The 19237-nt window shown below is 41.8% G+C and overlaps 7 protein-coding genes across 8 annotated transcripts; 6 read left to right on the top strand and 1 right to left on the bottom strand.

Annotated features, from left to right (window-relative positions):
- The first annotated feature begins 282 nt into the window (after positions 1-282).
- LOC145705948 (guanine nucleotide-binding protein G(I)/G(S)/G(T) subunit beta-1-like) lies at positions 283-4981 on the top strand. Its single transcript, XM_081783452.1, has 9 exons — positions 283-744; positions 1185-1254; positions 1569-1713; positions 1995-2144; positions 2219-2309; positions 2361-2456; positions 2762-2977; positions 3024-3176; positions 3225-4981. The coding sequence occupies exons 1-9, from the start codon at positions 698-700 to the stop codon at positions 3298-3300; spliced, it is 1044 nt and encodes a 347-aa protein (XP_081639578.1). The 5' UTR covers positions 283-697; the 3' UTR covers positions 3301-4981.
- A 23-nt stretch (positions 4982-5004) lies between these two features.
- On the top strand, positions 5005-8251 carry LOC145705938 (centrosomal protein of 120 kDa-like). Its single transcript, XM_081783441.1, has 9 exons — positions 5005-5099; positions 5149-5262; positions 5310-6529; positions 6572-6664; positions 6731-7292; positions 7339-7586; positions 7633-7776; positions 7815-7887; positions 7931-8251. The coding sequence occupies exons 1-9, from the start codon at positions 5057-5059 to the stop codon at positions 8053-8055; spliced, it is 2622 nt and encodes an 873-aa protein (XP_081639567.1). The 5' UTR covers positions 5005-5056; the 3' UTR covers positions 8056-8251.
- LOC145705946 (uncharacterized) lies at positions 8217-9958 on the bottom strand. Of its 2 annotated transcripts, none has more exons than XM_081783449.1 (7): positions 9740-9958; positions 9535-9645; positions 9188-9419; positions 9027-9141; positions 8731-8980; positions 8452-8689; positions 8217-8406 (listed from the first exon to the last, which is right to left on the bottom strand). In XM_081783449.1, the coding sequence occupies exons 1-7, from the start codon at positions 9924-9926 to the stop codon at positions 8271-8273; spliced, it is 1269 nt and encodes a 422-aa protein (XP_081639575.1). In that variant the 5' UTR covers positions 9927-9958; the 3' UTR covers positions 8217-8270. The 2 variants fall into 2 exon arrangements, with proteins under 2 accessions (XP_081639575.1, XP_081639576.1); XM_081783450.1 differs by having other exon boundaries at positions 9188-9257; positions 9571-9645.
- A 1196-nt stretch (positions 9959-11154) lies between these two features.
- On the top strand, positions 11155-14370 carry LOC145705954 (exosome complex component 10-like). The gene is made up of 8 exons (XM_081783458.1): positions 11155-11234; positions 11300-11982; positions 12025-12374; positions 12469-12623; positions 12672-12786; positions 12828-13135; positions 13188-14046; positions 14180-14370. The coding sequence occupies exons 2-7, from the start codon at positions 11424-11426 to the stop codon at positions 13876-13878; spliced, it is 2178 nt and encodes a 725-aa protein (XP_081639584.1). The 5' UTR covers positions 11155-11234; positions 11300-11423; the 3' UTR covers positions 13879-14046; positions 14180-14370.
- A 52-nt stretch (positions 14371-14422) lies between these two features.
- Positions 14423-14898, top strand: LOC145705953 (mitochondrial import inner membrane translocase subunit TIM14-like). The gene is made up of 2 exons (XM_081783457.1): positions 14423-14740; positions 14794-14898. The coding sequence occupies exons 1-2, from the start codon at positions 14423-14425 to the stop codon at positions 14857-14859; spliced, it is 384 nt and encodes a 127-aa protein (XP_081639583.1). The 3' UTR covers positions 14860-14898.
- Positions 14899-14932: 34 nt separating this feature from the next.
- On the top strand, positions 14933-18366 carry LOC145705939 (rho GTPase-activating protein 12-like). The gene is made up of 10 exons (XM_081783442.1): positions 14933-15100; positions 15143-15227; positions 15278-15819; positions 15868-15913; positions 16277-16581; positions 16626-16792; positions 16837-16984; positions 17027-17473; positions 17575-17767; positions 17866-18366. Exons 1-10 carry the CDS (start codon positions 14939-14941, stop codon positions 18048-18050), a joined length of 2280 nt encoding a protein of 759 aa, XP_081639568.1. The 5' UTR covers positions 14933-14938; the 3' UTR covers positions 18051-18366.
- A 32-nt stretch (positions 18367-18398) lies between these two features.
- LOC145705950 (protein YIPF4-like) lies at positions 18399-19235 on the top strand. Its single transcript, XM_081783455.1, has 3 exons — positions 18399-18633; positions 18673-18910; positions 18958-19235. The coding sequence occupies exons 1-3, from the start codon at positions 18403-18405 to the stop codon at positions 19164-19166; spliced, it is 678 nt and encodes a 225-aa protein (XP_081639581.1). The 5' UTR covers positions 18399-18402; the 3' UTR covers positions 19167-19235.
- Positions 19236-19237: the final 2 nt, after the last annotated feature.

Below are 19237 nucleotides of genomic sequence, written 5' to 3'. Positions count from 1 at the left end.
AAACGAAGATTCCTTAGGTAGGAGAATTGTCGATAACCATTCTGAAAATACGCAAAAAGAAGCCACTCGGAGGACGCCGTGGTCTGGTTTGCGTTAGGGTTGGATGAGCTTAGGGTGGTGGCGCTACCGCACCGAGCTACTACCGAAGCGGACCGCCCCCGCGTTTCAATTTTGGAATTCACTGTTTTTTCCCGAACTCGAAAAGTTCACCGAGAATTGGGCGGAAGACACCCACAGACCACCGGAATAATTTAATAATTACTACAGCTGCTATTGCAAGAGTGCGAACAACGAGGACTAACGAGCGTGCGTGCGTTTAGAGATTGATTCGTGCGAGATTCAGACGTGCTCGGAGAAGCGAGCTGCACGGACGAAACGACCAGTGGGTGGATCAGTCGGTGCCCGAGGCGAGTGAAGAGAAGGAACGAAATTGAGCGGAATTGACTGGCGCCGAGTGAAATTGAGCGCGCGATCGATCGCCGCCCAAACACAAATCTACGCGAGGCTAGTCGAGGATCGTGACACCACTCGCGACCTGCGCACCCGACGCACACACACAGAAAGAAAGAAATAGAAATCCAAAGAGAGAGAGAGGAGAGACTGAGGGAGAGAAAAAACAGCGGCCAGCAGCAGAAAATTAAAGAAAGAGAAACAAAAAAGACGGACGAAAAACGAGCGAGGAAAATAAAACGCCGAGATGACGAACTCAAGCAATCCGCAAGCCGAAATCGAGGCCATGAGGAATGAGTTACAGACTTTTTCGTCTAGTAAATTAAATTTAATCATAGCTTCATCTTTTTCTCGATTAAAATTCTGTTTTGAACTTATCAATTTTGTTGAACAAAAGTGGCATTTTCTTTAGAGAAAGTGAGCAAGTGCGTAAATTACGGTCTAATTTTCCGCTCCAAGTAATGTGCGAACTCGCAATGATGCCATTAACAATCGTCATATAATTTTCACAAGTTTATGCTAAATATCAAAAGCGTTTATCGATTCTCCTGACGTCAAATATTCCAACTCAGTCGATTTTTTATTATAAAAATGAAAATCTTTATTTCTTTGACAGAATAAGAAGATCATAGAATATTTTTATTTAATATATTGTGGTTTTCGACTACATAGTTTAATATGATTTTAAATATAGTTCTTTGAAAGGATTAAATCTGAAACTCTCGGAAAAGGAAGCAGGCAACTGACATCAAAGACGAAATCAAACAGAAGCGGAGGGAATGCAGAGATACAACAATGCAACAGGTACCGTTTTCAAGCTGTGTGTTTTTATTTTTCTTGCGCTCGAAGTAGAAAAAATCGATTGAAACGTAGTCTCAGTGCTCATTATTTAGTGAAAGTTTATCGATTGCTATTTTGTACTTAAAGTTTAACAGACTTTATCCATGGAAAATCCATTTTTATTCTCAATTTTACAAGTTTCAAATTTGAGCAAAATTGAGTTCAAATATTAATACTAAATTGAGCTGCGAGTGCACTTGCGGCTCTCGTTTAGAAGATAGCAATTACAGTCAGCTTAATTGAATTGTTGCTGATTTCAATATGAATTGTTCGTTTAGGTTTGCATCAACGTAGATCCTCTTGGGAGGGTGCAGATGCGAACTCGACGGACATTGCGTGGCCATCTCGCCAAAATATACGCCATGCACTGGTCCACCGACTCTAGAAATCTCGTCTCCGCTTCGCAAGATGGAAAACTTATCGGTAATTAAGCGGCCTGAGAGCAATACTGGAGTTAAATTGATTTGTATATTGCGTTTTTAAACAAATATATATGTCCGAGTGAAATCGCCATCGCGCGCTCAGAAGTAAAATCGATAAAAAGAGAGTGAAATACTCGCCCGTAGAAAGAGTTTCTCTTGCCTAAGGGCCTCTCTCCCCTGAGAGCCCGTCGTCTGGTAATTGCGCCGACGATGTCTTCCAATAGCGATCTAAGCGGCCTGCTTCTGCTGCTGCTTGGTAAAGGAGCTTTATGCTGTTTTCAGTGTGGGACTCGTATACGACTAATAAAGTACACGCGATTCCGTTGCGCTCCTCATGGGTCATGACTTGTGCCTATGCGCCTTCTGCCAACTTCGTCGCCTGCGGTGGTCTTGACAACATCTGTAGTATTTACAACTTAAAAACCAAAGAAGGTAAGTCATGATTCTCTTCAATGTTTTCAATTCCATCAGTATCCATTTGTAAAATCATTCTTATCATCGTTTAGGCACGGTGCGCGTCTCCCGTGAGCTTCCAGGTCACACCGGATATTTGTCCTGCTGCCGTTTCATCGACGACTCTCAGATTATAACATCTAGGTAAGAAAAGTGACGGCCGCTTTGATCATCGTTGCTGACCCATTCTTTTAGTGGTGACATGACTTGTGGACTTTGGGACATCGAAACAGGACAACAGACAACCGCCTTTGTTGGCCACACAGGAGATGTCATGTCCGTCGCGCTTAGGTAATGACGCAATTACAATTTATCAACTGTATTTTCCCCGAAAAAAATGAGCTTGACCTAAGTAGAATCCTATTTTTCGGATAAACGTTCACATTTGACAGGGGTCAAAAATTTCCTCCTTTTGTGGCGTTTTCTTTTATTCAGGAAAACGTGCTCTTGTGCTCTTTGAGACGCCTTCATTAAGGATTTATACATTCAAAAGCCACAGAATTTAGACACTTGCTCTTTCTTATTTACAGTTTCTTATGAGCCACTGAAATATTGATGTCACTTGCGAGTTCTCGCGTATAACGATTTTTTTGCAGCAACGATCGTTTCACTTTTGTCTCGGGCGGTTGCGACGCCGCCGCCAAGCTTTGGGACGTTCGAACTGGCAGATGCATCCAGACCTTCACTGGCCACGAATCGGACATCAACGCTGTCGCCTACTTCCCCAACTACCAATCCTTTGGAACTGGCTCTGACGATGCTACCTGTCGACTGTTTGATATCCGCGCCGATCAGGAGCTCCTCATCTACAGGTTTCTTTTCCTACGAGTGTAAAATCCCAAACTTGCTCTTTTTCAGTCATGAATCTATCGTCTGTGGAATCACCTCCGTCGCCTTCTCCAAGTCTGGCCGTCTCCTTCTCGCCGGTTACGACGACTTCAATTGCAACGTGTGGGATACCCTCAAGGGTGACCGCGCTGGTGTACTGGCTGGTCATGACAATAGAGTCAGGTAGAATGCGACCATTTTGTGTTGTTGGTTTCATTCTTGAAATTTTAGCTGCCTCGGAGTTTCCGAAGACGGCATGGCTGTTGGCACTGGTAGTTGGGACTCGTTCCTGAGGATCTGGAACTAATTTCCGGCAGTTTCCACCCTACAGCAAGCAGTCACTTCGAATCCGGGAGAATCCAGTCATCAGTAAACCATTTTTAAATACCTAAAATCCAGCTATAAAAACCGCAACATATCCGCAATAGTGTGAAATAACATCGTTTCGAGAGAAATTCAGAAATTCCCAGCATTTATATCTTGTTTCTCCCATTTGCCCTTTTTTCAAGTATACACTCTTCAAGGGACAAAACCTTCAATTCCCTCTTTCGCCTCTTCTTTCCTCATTCTATTATTTTTTCTTCGTTTTCCCTAGCAACATTATAAATTGTACCATTCTTGAAACTCTCATTTTTGAAATTTCAATCATTGAGACCCCCTTCATTTAGAAATACATCTATATATACTCGAGGCGGTTGTGTTTCTTTTAAATTACTCGCCTCGGCCGTTTCCTTTGTACATCGTTATTGAACCAGTCTTTTTCCCGATTCTGAAATAGGCACTACTGAAAACGTAAGACACGTATCATCGAGTGGGAATAATGAACAAGCCCGAATGTAGAGTGCATGCAAGTGTGTAGCTATATCCCTCTGTTCAAGTCTTACAGTCTCCCACAACAACAGTTAAAGTGAGTGGTTCTCGGTTCAATCTCTATCTCAGAAACTAACGCCTTTTCCTCCAAATGCCACCTCAAAAACCCTGAAAGAAGCAAATTTTTTCTTCTGTGGATCAACAAGGATATACTGAAAGGATACAACTGTAACATATTTTATAAATATTTAAATTCTTTTGCTTTCAACATTACCTCACCATCTCTGGCAAAACACACTCACACACGATCCTCGGAAACACACTTTTTTGGGGATCCCACACGCACATACTACACGCATTCAAAAATTACGCTTACCCCGAGTAAATAATCTTGCCCTATTTCAATATACCTTTCTATCTCCAATTTGTAAAAAGTAAAACCCGGAAAAAATTATTAAAACATCGACAAAAATCAACCACAACAAAAATAAACGAAACGCAACATCCGATACATCAAAAAATTGATACAAAAATAAGTCTCTAGAATAAATATAACTATACATGTTTCTTTCTCGCCGTCGTCAACACTATTTGTCCGAAAAAGAGTCAGTCGTACATCTACCTGGTCTCTTTTATTTCTAACTTCGTGCAGAATTAAGATAAATTAAGCAGGGCATTTCGAAAATCCAGTTTGCGGAAGTGCAGTTTACTTGAGTTTAGTCTTCAGTTTAGCCGCATTTTCGAGTAATTGCTATACAGTTGAGCCTTTACTGCTGATTGCTAACTGCGACAGAGGTGCATCTGATATTAATTTTAATCCTCGTCCTTTCTTTTTGTCATAAATCATTTGTGTATCAATCGGAATGATCAGCTACGATAAAATGCTTATTTTAAAAGTAAATCCTTCTCTCTTTACTATGAGAGTTACGCTTACCCTAAGAAGCTTTAGCTGAAGGAGTTTCTTCTGGTAATTTGATTAACCCTTCTTCCCCCTTCTGATCTAAGCAAAATTGACTCAACTTAACCACAATTCTCCACTAAGTTTGTGACTGTTTCCATTCTAAATTCCCAAGAAATACCATGCCGAGCTTCTTAATTCAGTAATGGCTTCAAAATAATAAAAAAACAACCGCATCTCTGCTAAAAACCTGAAACATCCTAATAAATTTCATTTCTGATTTTCTTTTTATTCAAAAATTTAAGATTGAGGCTTGAAAACTGAATGAAAAGCTCGTGAAGCAACTTTTTCGATCATGGCAGAGGAAAAAATTATGCTTGTTGTTTCAATAACATCAGGTAAAAAGATCTAGGCTTTATTCCAGCTTGGAATTTTACTCAATATTAGGAAGGAATTTCCCGCAGTACAAAGACAGACAACTTATAGTCGAAGGAAGATTTAACGATGAAAAACTATACAGTGATCCTGTAGCGCATCTTCCCACGCCTCAAATCAACACTGGTAAGTTTTCCCACTACAAAATTGCGATGAGTTTTGAACTCCTTTAGAACTGGCTTGGGAACTCGATCGAAAAGCAGTCCATCATCATAAGATTCAACGGACGCCTATCAAACTTAATGTGTTTGCAGGAAATCTTTCTTCTGATAAAAATGAGTTGATTGGTTACATTGTGCTTGATCTTCGCGGAGCAAGTTCGACCACATCACAGGCGAAATGGATGCCTTTACTTTCCTCAAAATACAGCAAGTTCAAGCCCGAATTGTCGGTTGTACTGACTCTCGAAGAAGAACCAAGTGCTGGCGCAAACAATGTGCTCCAAGAAAACAATTCGGGAAAACTGCCAGTCGAGACGAAGGAAGAAAACGGAAAGCCATTCCTGCAAATTGGAAAAGGAGGCTCGATGTACGTCTTTTCTTTGAGTCTTTTATCCGGCGAGCGATTGGTGAATCTGATGCCTGCTAATCGTCCTGTTCATGAAGGTTTCTACTGGTTCTACCAACTGAGAGGCAACGACGTAGTTCACGAGCCTTTTACAGAGTTGACCGCACCATTTCCAGTCGAGCGGGCCTCTCTGAATCTGCAAGGGCTAAAAAAGAACCTCTGTCGATTTTTGACAGCGGAACTGTGTCCGATTGAAATTCACTTGTGCAGCGGCGAGCAATCCCTCGGCCATGCCATGGTGCAGTTTGGACAGCCGTTGACTAAAGCGTTCAAAGAGCTCGATCTTACGAAAGACGTCGCCAGATCTAAGATCACAGTACCCATGAAGCCGAATCCATCGATGGGCGGAATCAAAGGCGCATCGTTGGTTGTTGAACTGTCAATTCGAGCAGAAAACGTTCCTCAGACACCGCTTAATTCGACCTCGGAGCAGTTGGCACAGCCTGTCCCGCGGGGATTGCCCAAACCTCTCGCTCCAGAGCTCTCAGAAGGTCAAAACAATACAGACCACGAGATTGCTGAAATTGACTATTCTGAACCGACTACAACGAGCTCACATTTAGTCGCCCCTCAAGTTCAAGTGCACTATTCTTTCTCAATCGAAATACAAACACTGCGAATGAAGGAATATCATCAAATATCCGTGTATGTTAAATACTCATATCCATTCTTTGGCTCGTCAAAACCGATCTTTTCCGGGGCCCCTGTTCCGCTACACATGAAAAATCAACAAGTAAAGCTCACCGAGCCGTTTTGTCAATTTGATTTTGCCTGTGCACCAAGACAGTTGGAGAATCAGTTCAGATCAGTTCCACTCGTTCTTGAGGTATTTCTAATTAAGCAACCAGGCGATTCAATATTCAATTAGGTCTGGACAAGAAGTCAGAACGAAGCGGATCGCGCAATTGGAACAGTTGTGATCCCAATAGAAAAACTTCTTCCAGCAAACATGAAACCAAAGGTCAGTGTTTTTCATAAATGCCAAGCTTATTTGCATTTTCGTCAGTTTTCACACATCAGTTTGTAGATTGCAAATGAAAATCTGGCCGTAGCTCTGGATAACCGAGTAGTTGGCGACATAGACGTCAAGTTCTGGCTTGAAAACAAAGGACCTATCAAACAACAAATCATCATCCCACCCAACGAAGCGAGCAACAAAGAAGAAGAGCTGAAGCGAATGCAGGAGCAGATGAACATGTCCATGGATAGAAAACGAGAAGATCTCGAAAAGTTACAGTTCAAAACTGCCCTTGACCTGCAACTGTGGAAAGACGAGCAAGAAGAAGAGTTCACCAAGTACCTGAAGCAAAGGGAAGATGAAATGATCAAAAAAATCGCCGGAGAATTCACGCGACGGGAGCAAGAAAGAGACCAAGTGATGAGTACCCGTGTCTCTCAGTACGAAAAAATGGAGAAGCAGCTGCGAAAAGCTCTTGCTGAGGCGAAAAAGGCTGAAACAAGGGTTTCTGATCAGGAAAAGGAGCTGGCGAGGCTGAGGGACGATCTCCAAGCTGAGAAAGATAGGATTAGACAAGATGCTAAAACTGCATTTGAGCAGCAAAAGCGTGAGCTTCTAGGAATGCTAAAAGGCAAGATTTCAATTGTCGAGGGTTTCTTTATTTTCATAATATTTAGTTGAGCGTGCAAAAACAGCGGCAGCAGAAGAAAGAGCGTCCAAATACAGACTTGAGCTGGACGAAACTGACCACAAATACAAATCGCTACTCGATGAACTTGAAATTTCAAAGCGCCAAGCGCCGGATCCACATTTGCAGGCCGAGGTTAAAAGCCTCCTTGTTGAAAAGAACGAGCTCGAGAAACGCATAGATTCACTTTCAAAGGCGAAACAGCACTATAAACTTCAGTGGAGCAGGGCTATAAAAGTAAGATATTTCCCCCGTTTCAGGAGGGTCTTTAGCGTGAGTTTAGGAAGTGGCAACGATGAAGGAGCGTGAGATTGAAAGTGCAGAAGTAAAATTGCGTCGGAAACAAGAAGAAATGGAGGAAATGCGAGCAAGATACCAGGCTGCACAAGATCATCAAGAAATGATCGCAGAGCGCGATACTATTCGGGTACTCTAATTCATTTTAAACTCCTCTTAACTTTTTAGGCGATGAAAAACGAATTCAAAAATACGCAAAAATCCTTTTCAAACTTTCATGGTCAGCAGTTCGAATCAGAAGGTTAAGTCTTAAATGGAGAGACAGCCACTCAAGTAATTTATAGACACTGGCTATCGGAAGCTCCTTGACGACAAAGAACAACTGCTTAAATCAGGCGCATACACAGAACAAGACCAAGTCATCCAAGAAATCAACAGAAAACTTCGTGAAATGTCCTGCAGTGGCTGAAACGCGACTTTTTTCACTTTTCCATCGTAAAATTTAAACTTTTTTGCATTCCATATAAACTGCCTCTGTTTCAATCTCAATTTTTACTTTCGAATTTTCTTAATCTCTATTTTTTTCTTTTTTTTTTACTTTCCTACTGAATTAACATGTTAAATCATAAATTCAAAAAATAAAAATTTATATTTTCACAATTGTACAGTTTGATCTTTTCTTTGTTAGTTGTCTACCGAAGACAAGGAGCTTTCTGATGAAGCGGTGGATCCTTCCAGCTGGGCCAGATAGTATTCTTTCGCAAGGTTGAAATACTCGGGTGTGATGTAGAAAGCTTCCTTGGGGTTCGCTCCCTCGATTCTAAGAAAAATGATGAGCTAATTTGAAATCAACGCGGGTTTTTACGTGACATTGCAGATAAAATCGATGTCAACTGAGTTGGAGTCAGCTTTTGTTATTGTGCCTGGGTGATAATTCCAGCTTTTCTTGTCCGAGCATGCGATCACGTGATCTCCTGTCTGCAAAGATTTCGCCTTCGAGTACTTGCCGAAAATGCAGGAGTAATGCTGGATCGTGCTTATATTGTCCCCACGCCACTCGATCACATACTCGTGTGCGTTTGCGACTCGTTCTTTTACAGTTCCTAGATTCAAGTTAGACTCGATTTGAGACCCATTTCCTTGCCTAATTTATAGACTCCGGTTTTGTCATCGCGCGCGACGACGCTTTCGTTAACCCATCTGCTTTCCAGTTGAATGATGTTGTCGACAAAATCCTCGAATCGTTCAAAATCGACAAGGTGTACTTCGGCTTTTGGAATGATGCTTTCAGTGCCGTCGTAGAATCGAATCTGCAGTGGACCTGCGCAAACGATAACGCCAGGCGCGTAAGTTTGTTGATAGTGCGGGTGTCGAGCGATTACTGTGGCTTCCGCCTAAATTAGAAACTGTGAATCTCGAAAAAACAGTTGGTAACGGCACCTCAAGTGGTTGATCAGGCGCAGTGAGCTTTACAATATCCGCCATTTTGACATCGATTATTTTGCTGTTGTAGGAAACTCGGACATTTTCACCATTTACGCTTACCACTTGAACACTAGAATAGTTAGAAAATAATTAATGAGACACTCTGAACGATTTACCCGTAAAACCACCCATCCTCAACTTCTTGGGTGATTCTTGAGAGAACTTGTTGGTTGACTTTCAGCTGGTCTGAATTTTCATCTTTTAAGGGGATTTCGGTCACAACTGGCTCTGGGCTCGGTGTCTTCGGTGGGGTAAGAGATTTAACCGAGGACTTCTTCGAGCTCGCTTTTGACACTGTGGTTATCGAGGAAGAGGAAGAAGAAGATAAAGATGGAGATGGGGAAACCGCTTTTTCCTCTATCTTTTGTTAGTCAAAACGCACTCTGGATTACTGTTTGCCAAGAACTTAGCTCAAGTGTTAAACAAGGTAAAACATGTTATTCAGTAGCAGTGTTAATTTGACTAACATTTTCTTTGTCATCGGCGGAAGCGCTCTTACTTATCAGCTCGGCATGTCTCCTTGCTTTATTATCCTCCAGTTCCATCAACTTGTTGTTCAAGCTTTCTTCGTGATCTTAAAACAAAATGTTCTTCCGCTGTCATTTTCTTATCAAACGGGGATATTTGCTTATCACTATTTTGTGGCAGCAGTGATTGATGTCGTGTACCTCGTTGTATTTGAACAAGATCGCCGGTTTGTTTCTGTAGTTCGACGAGGAGCTCTTTCGTTGCTCGGACGTCGTTCATTGCCCCCGATTGGATTTCTTTCATCATCTCTTGCTGCTTTAGATACAGTTCGTGAAATTTCAGCAGCTCTTCGTGGTTCTTTTTGAGTTCTAGCTGGACCTTTTCCATCACTTCGGCTTTGATTGTTTCTGCCCGCGTTTCTTGCTCAATTTAGGATGATAATTATATCTTTGAATTAAAAAATAAAAATTCTCAAGGATCTAAAATCAACACCATCCCTTTGCGAGCTCTGCTTGTTGCTCAGCAATTGTTGTTTTTTGTTTTGCGATTTCCATCCGCAGCAAATATGCAAGTTTGAGCGTCGCAGAACCTTTCTCTCGCTCACTGTCCAGTTCTGTTCTGAGGATATCAAGCTCATTCTGGTGCTCGCCGAGAATTCGCGTCCGATGACTTTTTTCTTCTTCGAATTTCGCGTCAATATATCGCTTTTGATCATTTCTTTCTCTTGCCTTTTTCAGCTTTCAAAAATATTTAAATAACTAGTGAATGAAATTTATTTTGAAACATTCCTGTTGCTTTTTCGATCTTTTCTTCTGTGATTTTCTCTTCGGCTTCTTTTCAAGAAGCAGTTGCTCGACGACATTGTTCCAGTCGTGGACCAACCGCGAGTTGCGCATTAGCCATTCGCAACGGGACCTATACATTTTCTTTGGTTAATTCAGTCGATAGATCATCCACGCGGAAGTACGGCATGATAATGCCATTGTTGTCAATTCAAAAAGTTGCCGACCCTGAACATCTTTTGTCGGATGATCAGCAGTTTACACTTTGGTGGAAATAATGTATACAGACACATCAAATCTAATTATTATCTGCCCATATTGATTCATGATAAAATCTTTAAGATTATCGTTTTCTTGCTAGCTGCAATCACAGAAGTATACGTCAAATCAATAGTTTAGTTTGACTTCATTTTTGAATAATGAATATCAGCGATCCTTTTATTCCCCATTATAAAATGAAATTGATTATTAGAATCTTCTTTCGTATAAAAATTATGATTTCAAGCGCGACAATAAAAATTGCTAACCTCGTTGAAGTTGAAGCGAACGTATGCTCTCGGGTTACAGGGAAATCCATACCCTCTTTTCAGGCAAGCAACTTTGCCTGACAATAGCTAACAACTGTAAAGCAGAAAATAATGTTAGCGTTCGGAGAACTAACTCGTTGCCAGGGACTACGCGCGCATGAAAAAGTGTTGACCTTCTATAAAAAAAACTTGCTCATTTCTTGCCCCGATAGCAGTGAATTATTCACGCGTACTTCGCTGCACCGGTCTCTATTCCCCCGGCACTTTCCTCTTGTTCTAGGCTGAAAACTCAATTTTCATCATTATTTTTATTGAAGAATGTCGAATGGTGAATCGAAAACGGGGTCCTCTGATGCTCCGGACATAACTGAACTATGCAAAGTTATCTTGCCAGGAAAGGATTGAATTTGAATCAAGAGATTTCGTTTCTAATTAAAGAATATTTTTCAACCTTTTGAGCGACTGTCAGGTCCGTCAGAAGTTCGGCATCTCTTCCTTCCGCCGGGGAAAGCTATGACTTCTATCAGACATATCCGTCATTTTCTTCGTTCCAGCGTCGGGTCAATGAGAAGATCATGAAAATTATCACAGACCTGAACCTGCTCCATGGAAGATCAACTAAGCGAGAGCCTCTTCCTGACGATCTTGTTGAGAGCATCCTCGAAGCAAACGACCAGATACTCGAGGGCGTCGGAAACAAACTTGATGAAGCATCTGGGATCAACAAAGATGCTGGGCCAATTATGCCAGATGGACAAGTCGCAAACTCAAAAGAAAAAATTATCGCCGCTTCATGGAATCGCAGATCAACAACGATGGTGCAAGATAAATCGAAATTGAAGTCCGCGGAGAATATTTCTAAGCCTCAGCTTTTGTTCCGCGAGAAACCGGACAATACGATCATTCCCTTCGTCCCCCGTCTTTTCGAGAAGCCCCACTCGATAAAACCCCTGCCTGAGCAGCTTGTAAAAGTCAGCGAAGACAGACACAAGACGGGAAAGCCACTTGCTTTGATTCTTAAAGAATTGGGCTCGCAGATCGACACTTCTATTTATTCGCATCCCTACGAGGAAGAAATTAAAAACTGCGGCGTGCCGAGCGCTTCGGATACTGTAACTGAATCTCAATCGCTTGGTAAGAACTTCTAAAATTTCTCCGTTTTTTTATCGTTTTTAGATGAAACCCCTCTTTCGGTCGTCGAGTCAACCCTTAGCTTCGATCTGATGCTCCAGGAACTTCGGGGAGAGTCTGAGCTCGCTGTAGATCTTGAGCATCATCGATATCGATCGTACCAAGGTTTCACTTGCCTTGTCCAAATTTCTTCACGTAAGAAAGATTACATCCTTGACCCTTTGGCAGTATGGGAAGATATGTACAAACTAAACGAAATTTTCGCCGATCCAAACATCGTCAAAGTATTCCACGGCTCCCGCAACGATATGGTTTGGCTACAAAGAGACTTCGGGGTCTATGTAGTGAACTTGTTCGATACTTTCTTTGCTGCGAAGAAGCTTGATTTGGCCAAGGAACGGGTTGGATACTTTTTATAAGAAAAGGCCTTGCGAGGTCATAAATATAATAAATAGTCGTAAAATATGATGATAAAAACCCTTGATAAAGAAATCGCTTGATTATCTTCTCCAACATTACTGTAAAGTGCGCTTGGACAAAAGATTTCAGTTAGCAGACTGGAGAATGCGGCCCATTCCGCCAAATATGCTTAGATATGCTCGACAAGATACGCATTATCTTCTCTATGTTTACGATAGATTGAGGTACTTATATTTTGCTGAATTATCCATAATCTATGTGATAATATTTAGGGTCGACCTGGAAAAACTGGAATTCGGAGGAACAAGGGAAGTTTTTCGTCTGAGCCGGGAATACTCTTTGTCTAAATATGAAAAGCCAGTATTCTCTGAAACTGATTACAAAAAGGTATAAAGAGTCTGAGAATAATGTTTGATTGTCGTCAATAGTTGTACGAGAGCAAGAACCGAAAGAAATTCAACAATCAGCAACTGGAAGCGCTCAAATTTCTCTACGCGTGGCGTGATCAAGTGGCCCGTTTCGAAGATGAAAGTACGGAATACGTGATTCCAAATCATATCCTGCTTCAAATTGCTGAAATTCTTCCTCGAGAGCAGCAGGGCATTCTTGCTTGCTTTTCTTACCAACCTGTCATTGTCAAGCAAAATCTTCATCTCATTCATAAGCTGATAAAACGCGCTAGAGAAACGCCATTACAAGAGAACGATGATCCAGCAGAGCTTCCAATCAAGAAAATGTAAGTTAGAAATTCATCGTGGTTGGACGATGCCTTTCACACGAAATTCTAGTTTCATCCAGGAAAATGATGAGGACGAGCTTCATGACATAAAGGATGAATCGACAGAGTCTGGTATCGAAGAAGACATCGTTCCAATAAAAGTGAAGACGTCATCGGCAATGTCCGCTGTCTTCAATTTCAGCAACGACCCGCCACCTTCGAAGAAGGCGATTTCGAAAGAAGTCAACAACACTTTTGCTGATCCGTTGAATGAACAATCAATTCCGTACCAGCTCTATTTGAGGCCGCAGAAAGTAGAAACGATTGATGCAGAAGATAGACCAGAGAAAATTTGGAAAGTGCGTCCGGCAGCGCCGCTGAAAGAGGAAAAAGAAGAGGTCGAAAATTCGAATTCTTCGTTGCCGGAGCGTGAAAAAGGAGAGCAGAAAGAAGAGCGAATCAGTATCAACGAAATGAAGGGCAAGAGAAAGAGCGACGGGGCGATTCCTAACGCGAAGAGACAAAAAGTATCTCCTGTACAAGCTTACAACTTTGGGAAAAAGGACTTTAAAATATTTGGACAACACAAAGTGGTCGAACAGATGAACCAGAAGCATCAAAAGGGGAAGAAGGGAAAGAAAGCAGAACGAAAGAGCGCTCCAGGCGCCCCTGGATTTTTCACGGAGCCGAACTTCGGAAAGATGAATCAAAAATCGAAGGCGATGAAGAATGCGGTCAAAAGTTTCACTGTGAAAAGATAATGTCTCATTTTCTGTGAAATCTGAGAAAACTCGTAGCATATTTAATATATAAAGATATTTTTTAGAACTGATGTCATCAAGATCGAAAATAGCGCTGGTTATTACTGGTATTTGGGCTGCTGGGGGAATGGCCTACAACCAAATTTACGACCAGTCTCAGGCCAAACGGTAATTTCTTCCTTTCTTTTTTCAATTTGCTTTGATTAATTCGGATCAGAGATTCATTAGTTCATTATGGAATAGATTAAATTGATTCCATTCCCTCACAGTTGATTAATAATTCGATTGAATTTGCTTTCAGGAGGAGGCAAAACATCTTGAACGATATTGAACGAAATCGGGAAAAACTCGAGCTGCGAGAGAAAAACAAGGCTCTTCAGGACGCTCAGATTGCTCTACGAAAAGCGCTTGAAGAAGGGACTAAACCTGCTGAAACTGTTGTAAGCTCTTCATAAGCTCCCCTATTTATTAATAAAGGAAACGCCTGTTCTACTACCTCTCATGCTATAAAAAATCTCTTCTAAAACGCCGAATTCAAATTAGAATGGAATTCGCGTTACTTGCAATAGGAGGTGGGTTGATCGCGCTGAGCAAGAGCAAAAATGTAGCGCAGATGGAAAATGCGGCGAAAAACATCTCAAGAAACATGGGCAATAGCAAAGGCTTGATGGACAACATCACAAAACTCGTCCAGAGCCATGAGCACGCCGGTGGCTTCAAAGAGCAAATGGACAAAGCCGAAGCGTTAAAAATCCTCGGCTGCCCGCTCGATGCCGAGAAAGATCAGATCAACAAACACGCTCGAGTTCTGCAGCTCGCTAATCATCCCGATCGTGGAGGATCTCCTTATATTTCAAACAAGGTAAACAATGCTTCAAAATCGCTAACAATTGATTCTTATTGGATTATTCTTAGATCAACGAGGCCAAGGATTTGTTATTGAAGAAAAATCAAGGCGGCGTTTTCGGCGAAAAGAAGTAATCGGCTGTACATGTTATTTATTGAAAATGATCGAGCTCATCAATATTCATTTCTGATTGATATTTTTAGAATATGACTTATGGATGATATCGGACATGTTCTACAGGCGAATTACGCCCACACTTATGAAGCTGAGAGCTCGAACGGATCCAAACGCACGATCCGAATAAAGCCTGGCGACAAATACATTCTTCTCAAGAAGACAAACGATGACTGGTGGGATGTCATCCCTTATGATGAGGTTTGTAAAGTTCCTCTTTTCTCAATTCAGAGTTATTTTTAGGATCCCGGCGTGAAGCATTTTTATGTCCCAAGTACATTCGTAAAGCCCGTCGATCGACCCAAAGTCGAAGCTTCAGACCATCCAGGTAAATTTATATTTATTCCTTTTCTCTAAAGAACTCATCATTTTTCCAAGACTTTAACAAACAGCTCCGAAAGATCAGAAAAGAACAAACTCGTCGTCCACAGTCAACATTTATCGACGGCGCTACTCTCGCATCGCCAACTGGTCATGAATCTTTCAACTCGAGTCTTTCCCCTCATCAAGTCAGCTATGATCAGCGCCGCTCGACAAGTCCCAATCCGAAGACATTTGTGGACATGAGTACCTCTACCCTTTCTACCTCCCAAGAGCACCTGGACGAAATGTCGAACGCGCTAACTCTCGGTGTAGCTGCCCTCCCGTCCGGTATCGCTGGACGAGTCACGCCAGTCGTCCCCGATCGCGCTTTGAAACCGCGAAACGATCCGTACGCAGATATGGACATTCGCTGTACGACGCCCGATCCAATGCGTCCGATCTCACCAGATTATGAAGATGTGCTTTATTATGAGCCTCCAGCAGTGACTGACGATGAGAACATTGATAGCTCCGGTCCCAAAAAGAAAACAAGGGGCGGAATGTCGATGACGAAAAGGACGCGTCAGAGGCTAGCCGAAGCGCCGGCCCCAGTAAAGGTAAGACGCAAGATTCAGACGAGCTTTCATTTTATCTCTCACTTTTAGCCAGACAGAAAGAAGGAGCATTTTATCGCACCTCCCGCGGAAAAGGAGCGGCTATGATTAGATCAGCCCGAAGCGGAAACATTTTTCAATTAATTATTCATTCTTAAAACCATCAAAAACCTGACACTGAAATCTTCGAAAATGCAAAATGAAAAGTTCCGGAATCTATTAGAGAGTCAGTTGCAGAAAGGAGCTAGAAATAGAGTAGTGAAAACAAGAGAAACGAGGAAGTCAGATACTTCTATTCTCCCGAAAGTTAGTAAGCGATCGCTGATTTTGAGAGAGCGTCGGGCAAGAAAAGGATGAAAATTTTGAGTGTAATAAGTCGTTTGTCTTTTTAATCCTGTCTATAAAAGCGCAAACGAGAGTAAAAAGTCGCAACGAGTAAATCTCCTAGCCGATCTAAAGGTTCATCAGCGAACGACCTCTGCTACCTCGGAAAGTGACGTCTTCAGTGGTGAAATATCGAATATAAGACCAGAAGGATACCGCTTTGAAGTGCGAGATTCGAAAAAAGCCTGGGTCAATGTTCAATCTGGCGAGGTTTGGTTGGAAGAGTATCAAAATCAAACTGGAGATGTTGTCTACTATAACGAGAAGTCTACGCAGCTTCTCTCCGAACTTCCTTCGCCGAAAGCTGAAGAGCCGAGTCCAGTTAATCTTGTTTTCAAAGAAGGATCCATCCAGTGGGCCAAATTTGAAGGGTCAAAAAAGGTAGTTCACAGTTGGATTTCTTTGTACAAATAGAATATTTTTAGGCAAGCAAGCTCATTTCTGGCTGGGGAATGATCTACGGAGATCAATTTCTCATTCATAAAAAAGCTCCGCCAAGAAGTAACAACGGCACGATTTTGTTCGGCAAAGCAGATGAACCGCTGATCTCCATTAAACTTCACAAATGCGAGTTGCGACAAGACTCTGACAGGTAAGCCGCCTTCTCTCAATCCAAGATCTTTACAGTTTTTTCAGATATAAGAAAGATGATCCCGTTGGTCACATCATCGACAAATCGAGAAAGGAGCATTTTGGCGTGATCTTTTCTAACTCGAGTGAAAGTAATGACTGGTTTCATCATCTGCATATGCGTGCCTCACAATTTGAAGGGCCAAGCTATAAGGTACTCGTGACTTAGATGGAATTTTCTGAATAATTATAATAGAAAGCCTCTCAAAAAAGAGCGACCTTCCGTCTGCGATCGGTGAAGAAGTCTGACCCGGCACAAATCCAAAAAGAGCTCTCAAAAGTCACTCTTCAGCGATCAAAAAGAAAGTCCATCGATAAAGAAGAAAATGCAAAGCAGAGTACATGGGATTCCTGGTTCCGAAGGCGCCCGAATAGAGACAAACTCGTCAAAAACGGAATAATCAAAACAAACTACTTTGGAACTACTCTCGCCGATCTCTACATTCGCGACAAGCTGATGGTTCCGCATTTCGTGAATTGGTGCATCGAAAGAATTGAAACTGACCTCACACAAGACGGCATTTATCGTGTCGCTGCAAATCAAAGTACTGTACATTCCCTAAGGATGCAGGTGGATCAAGGAGTCGATGCAGAAAAATGGAAATATGGAAATGACACTCATGTCCTATGTGGCACCCTCAAGGTAGTTTATTATTATACGATTCTGGCAAATTATCATTAAAATTCTAATATTTGACGCTTCATTGATTTCGTCCTTTGTAGAGAATAACAACTTTTATGTAGCTCTTTTTCCGTGAGCTGCCGACGCCGCTGATCACTCCCAAAACGAGAATTCAATACAATAGATGGTGCCAAATTCCTTCATTTTTCAACGATGATGACGGGCTCATCGCCGAACTCAAATCCCTCATAAAGGAGTCTCTTGATGAGCCTTCGAGAATGACAATCAAAGTTTTATTTAATCATTTTTGTAAAGGGAACGGGGAAAAATTAAATTCACGAGTACTTGTATTTCGAAATTTTACGTTCTCTTCCTTGATTTCAATGAACTTTAATTATTACCCCTAATAAAAGTTGCTGCTGAAAGCTCTCGAAACCGAATGGCAGAGCATAACCTGGCCGTAGTCTTTGGTCCCACGCTGATCGGCAATCCAGATGGAATTGTCTCGTTCGAGAACATCCTGACGCACAACAATATCGTCCAGACGCTGTTACACATCTATCCCAAGTTGCTGGAGCACAAAGTCTTTCCGCAGTAACCGGCCTCCTCCCGTTTCCCGAACTAAAGATTCTTATATAAATTATAATTCTGATAACCGTTGATGAATCACTTTCTGAAATGAACTAATTTCAATTTCTAATCTCGCTCTTATTTCATTGTGCCTATAAAGTATTTTTACTATTCCCTTCAGAAGTTCAGCTTCACTTTCTTCACAAAAAAAGAACTCTTTTACGTAATAGTTCATTACCACTTGAAGCAATTTATATATATACAGATCCGCTCATTTTCGAAAAGATGTCCTTATTAAATGATTCCGCGCTACCTAATTAATCTTGATTGACTAAAAAAACAATCGCTCAAAAAGCTCTCACTGATATTCTATGTCTCAGATGTCGACCGAAACCGAGACTTCCGTAGATCATCTCGGCGTTACCGTCCTTGAGCGTCGGAGAACTGATATTCCTCAATGGTTAGAAAAGCTCAAGCTTGGCTGGCTCCTAGAGACGGACAATGCACATGAGCTTTTCGATAATCGCCCGCTGTTAGAAGAACTGGATATTGATCCAGCGGAAATTTGGTACAAAATACGCTGTATTCTGTTGCCAGTTTTTATATCCAAGGTACCCTAGCCTTCTCCACACTTTTCCATCAATCATTAGTGGGGCTATCAAAAGCACGTTCTCCGCGATAATCCAGACTTCTGGGGCCCTTTACTGAGCGTCACCATTTTCTCCGCGATTTCTGTTTGGGGACAGAGCCACGTTGTTGGCTGGATTTATACGTTTTGGTTTTGTGGTTCTGGATTGATATTTGCACTTGGAAGAGTTCTTGGAGGAGATGTCACTTACTCCCAATGCTTGAGTATCATTGGATACAGTTTACTCCCACTTTCGACAGGTTCTTCAAAGGCTACTTTTTCCTCTTTTAACTGAGCCTTTTTTAAGTGTGTTTTACGATGATGCTGACAGGAAGCACAAATGGAAATGGAATGAGCTTCCTCGGATACATCCTCTGGCTGTTAGGCATCACATGGTCCTCTTATTCCGCAGCCTCTCTTCTCGTTGCCGACGAGTTTCTCGACAAAAAACCTCTGATCGCCTATCCAATTATTCTCCTGTACATCTACTTCATGCATTTTTTCACTGGTGTTTAAATTTTTCTTTCACGATATCTTCTTTCACTTCCTTTTTTCTGTAACCAACCAATAGTGCAATTAAAAATATA

Source organism: Oikopleura dioica, chromosome PAR, assembly GCF_907165135.1.
Source record: "Oikopleura dioica chromosome PAR, OKI2018_I68_1.0, whole genome shotgun sequence".
In the NCBI taxonomy this organism is placed as follows: Eukaryota; Metazoa; Chordata; class Appendicularia; order Copelata; family Oikopleuridae; genus Oikopleura; species Oikopleura dioica.
This window is presented reverse-complemented; position numbering and strand designations above follow the sequence as displayed.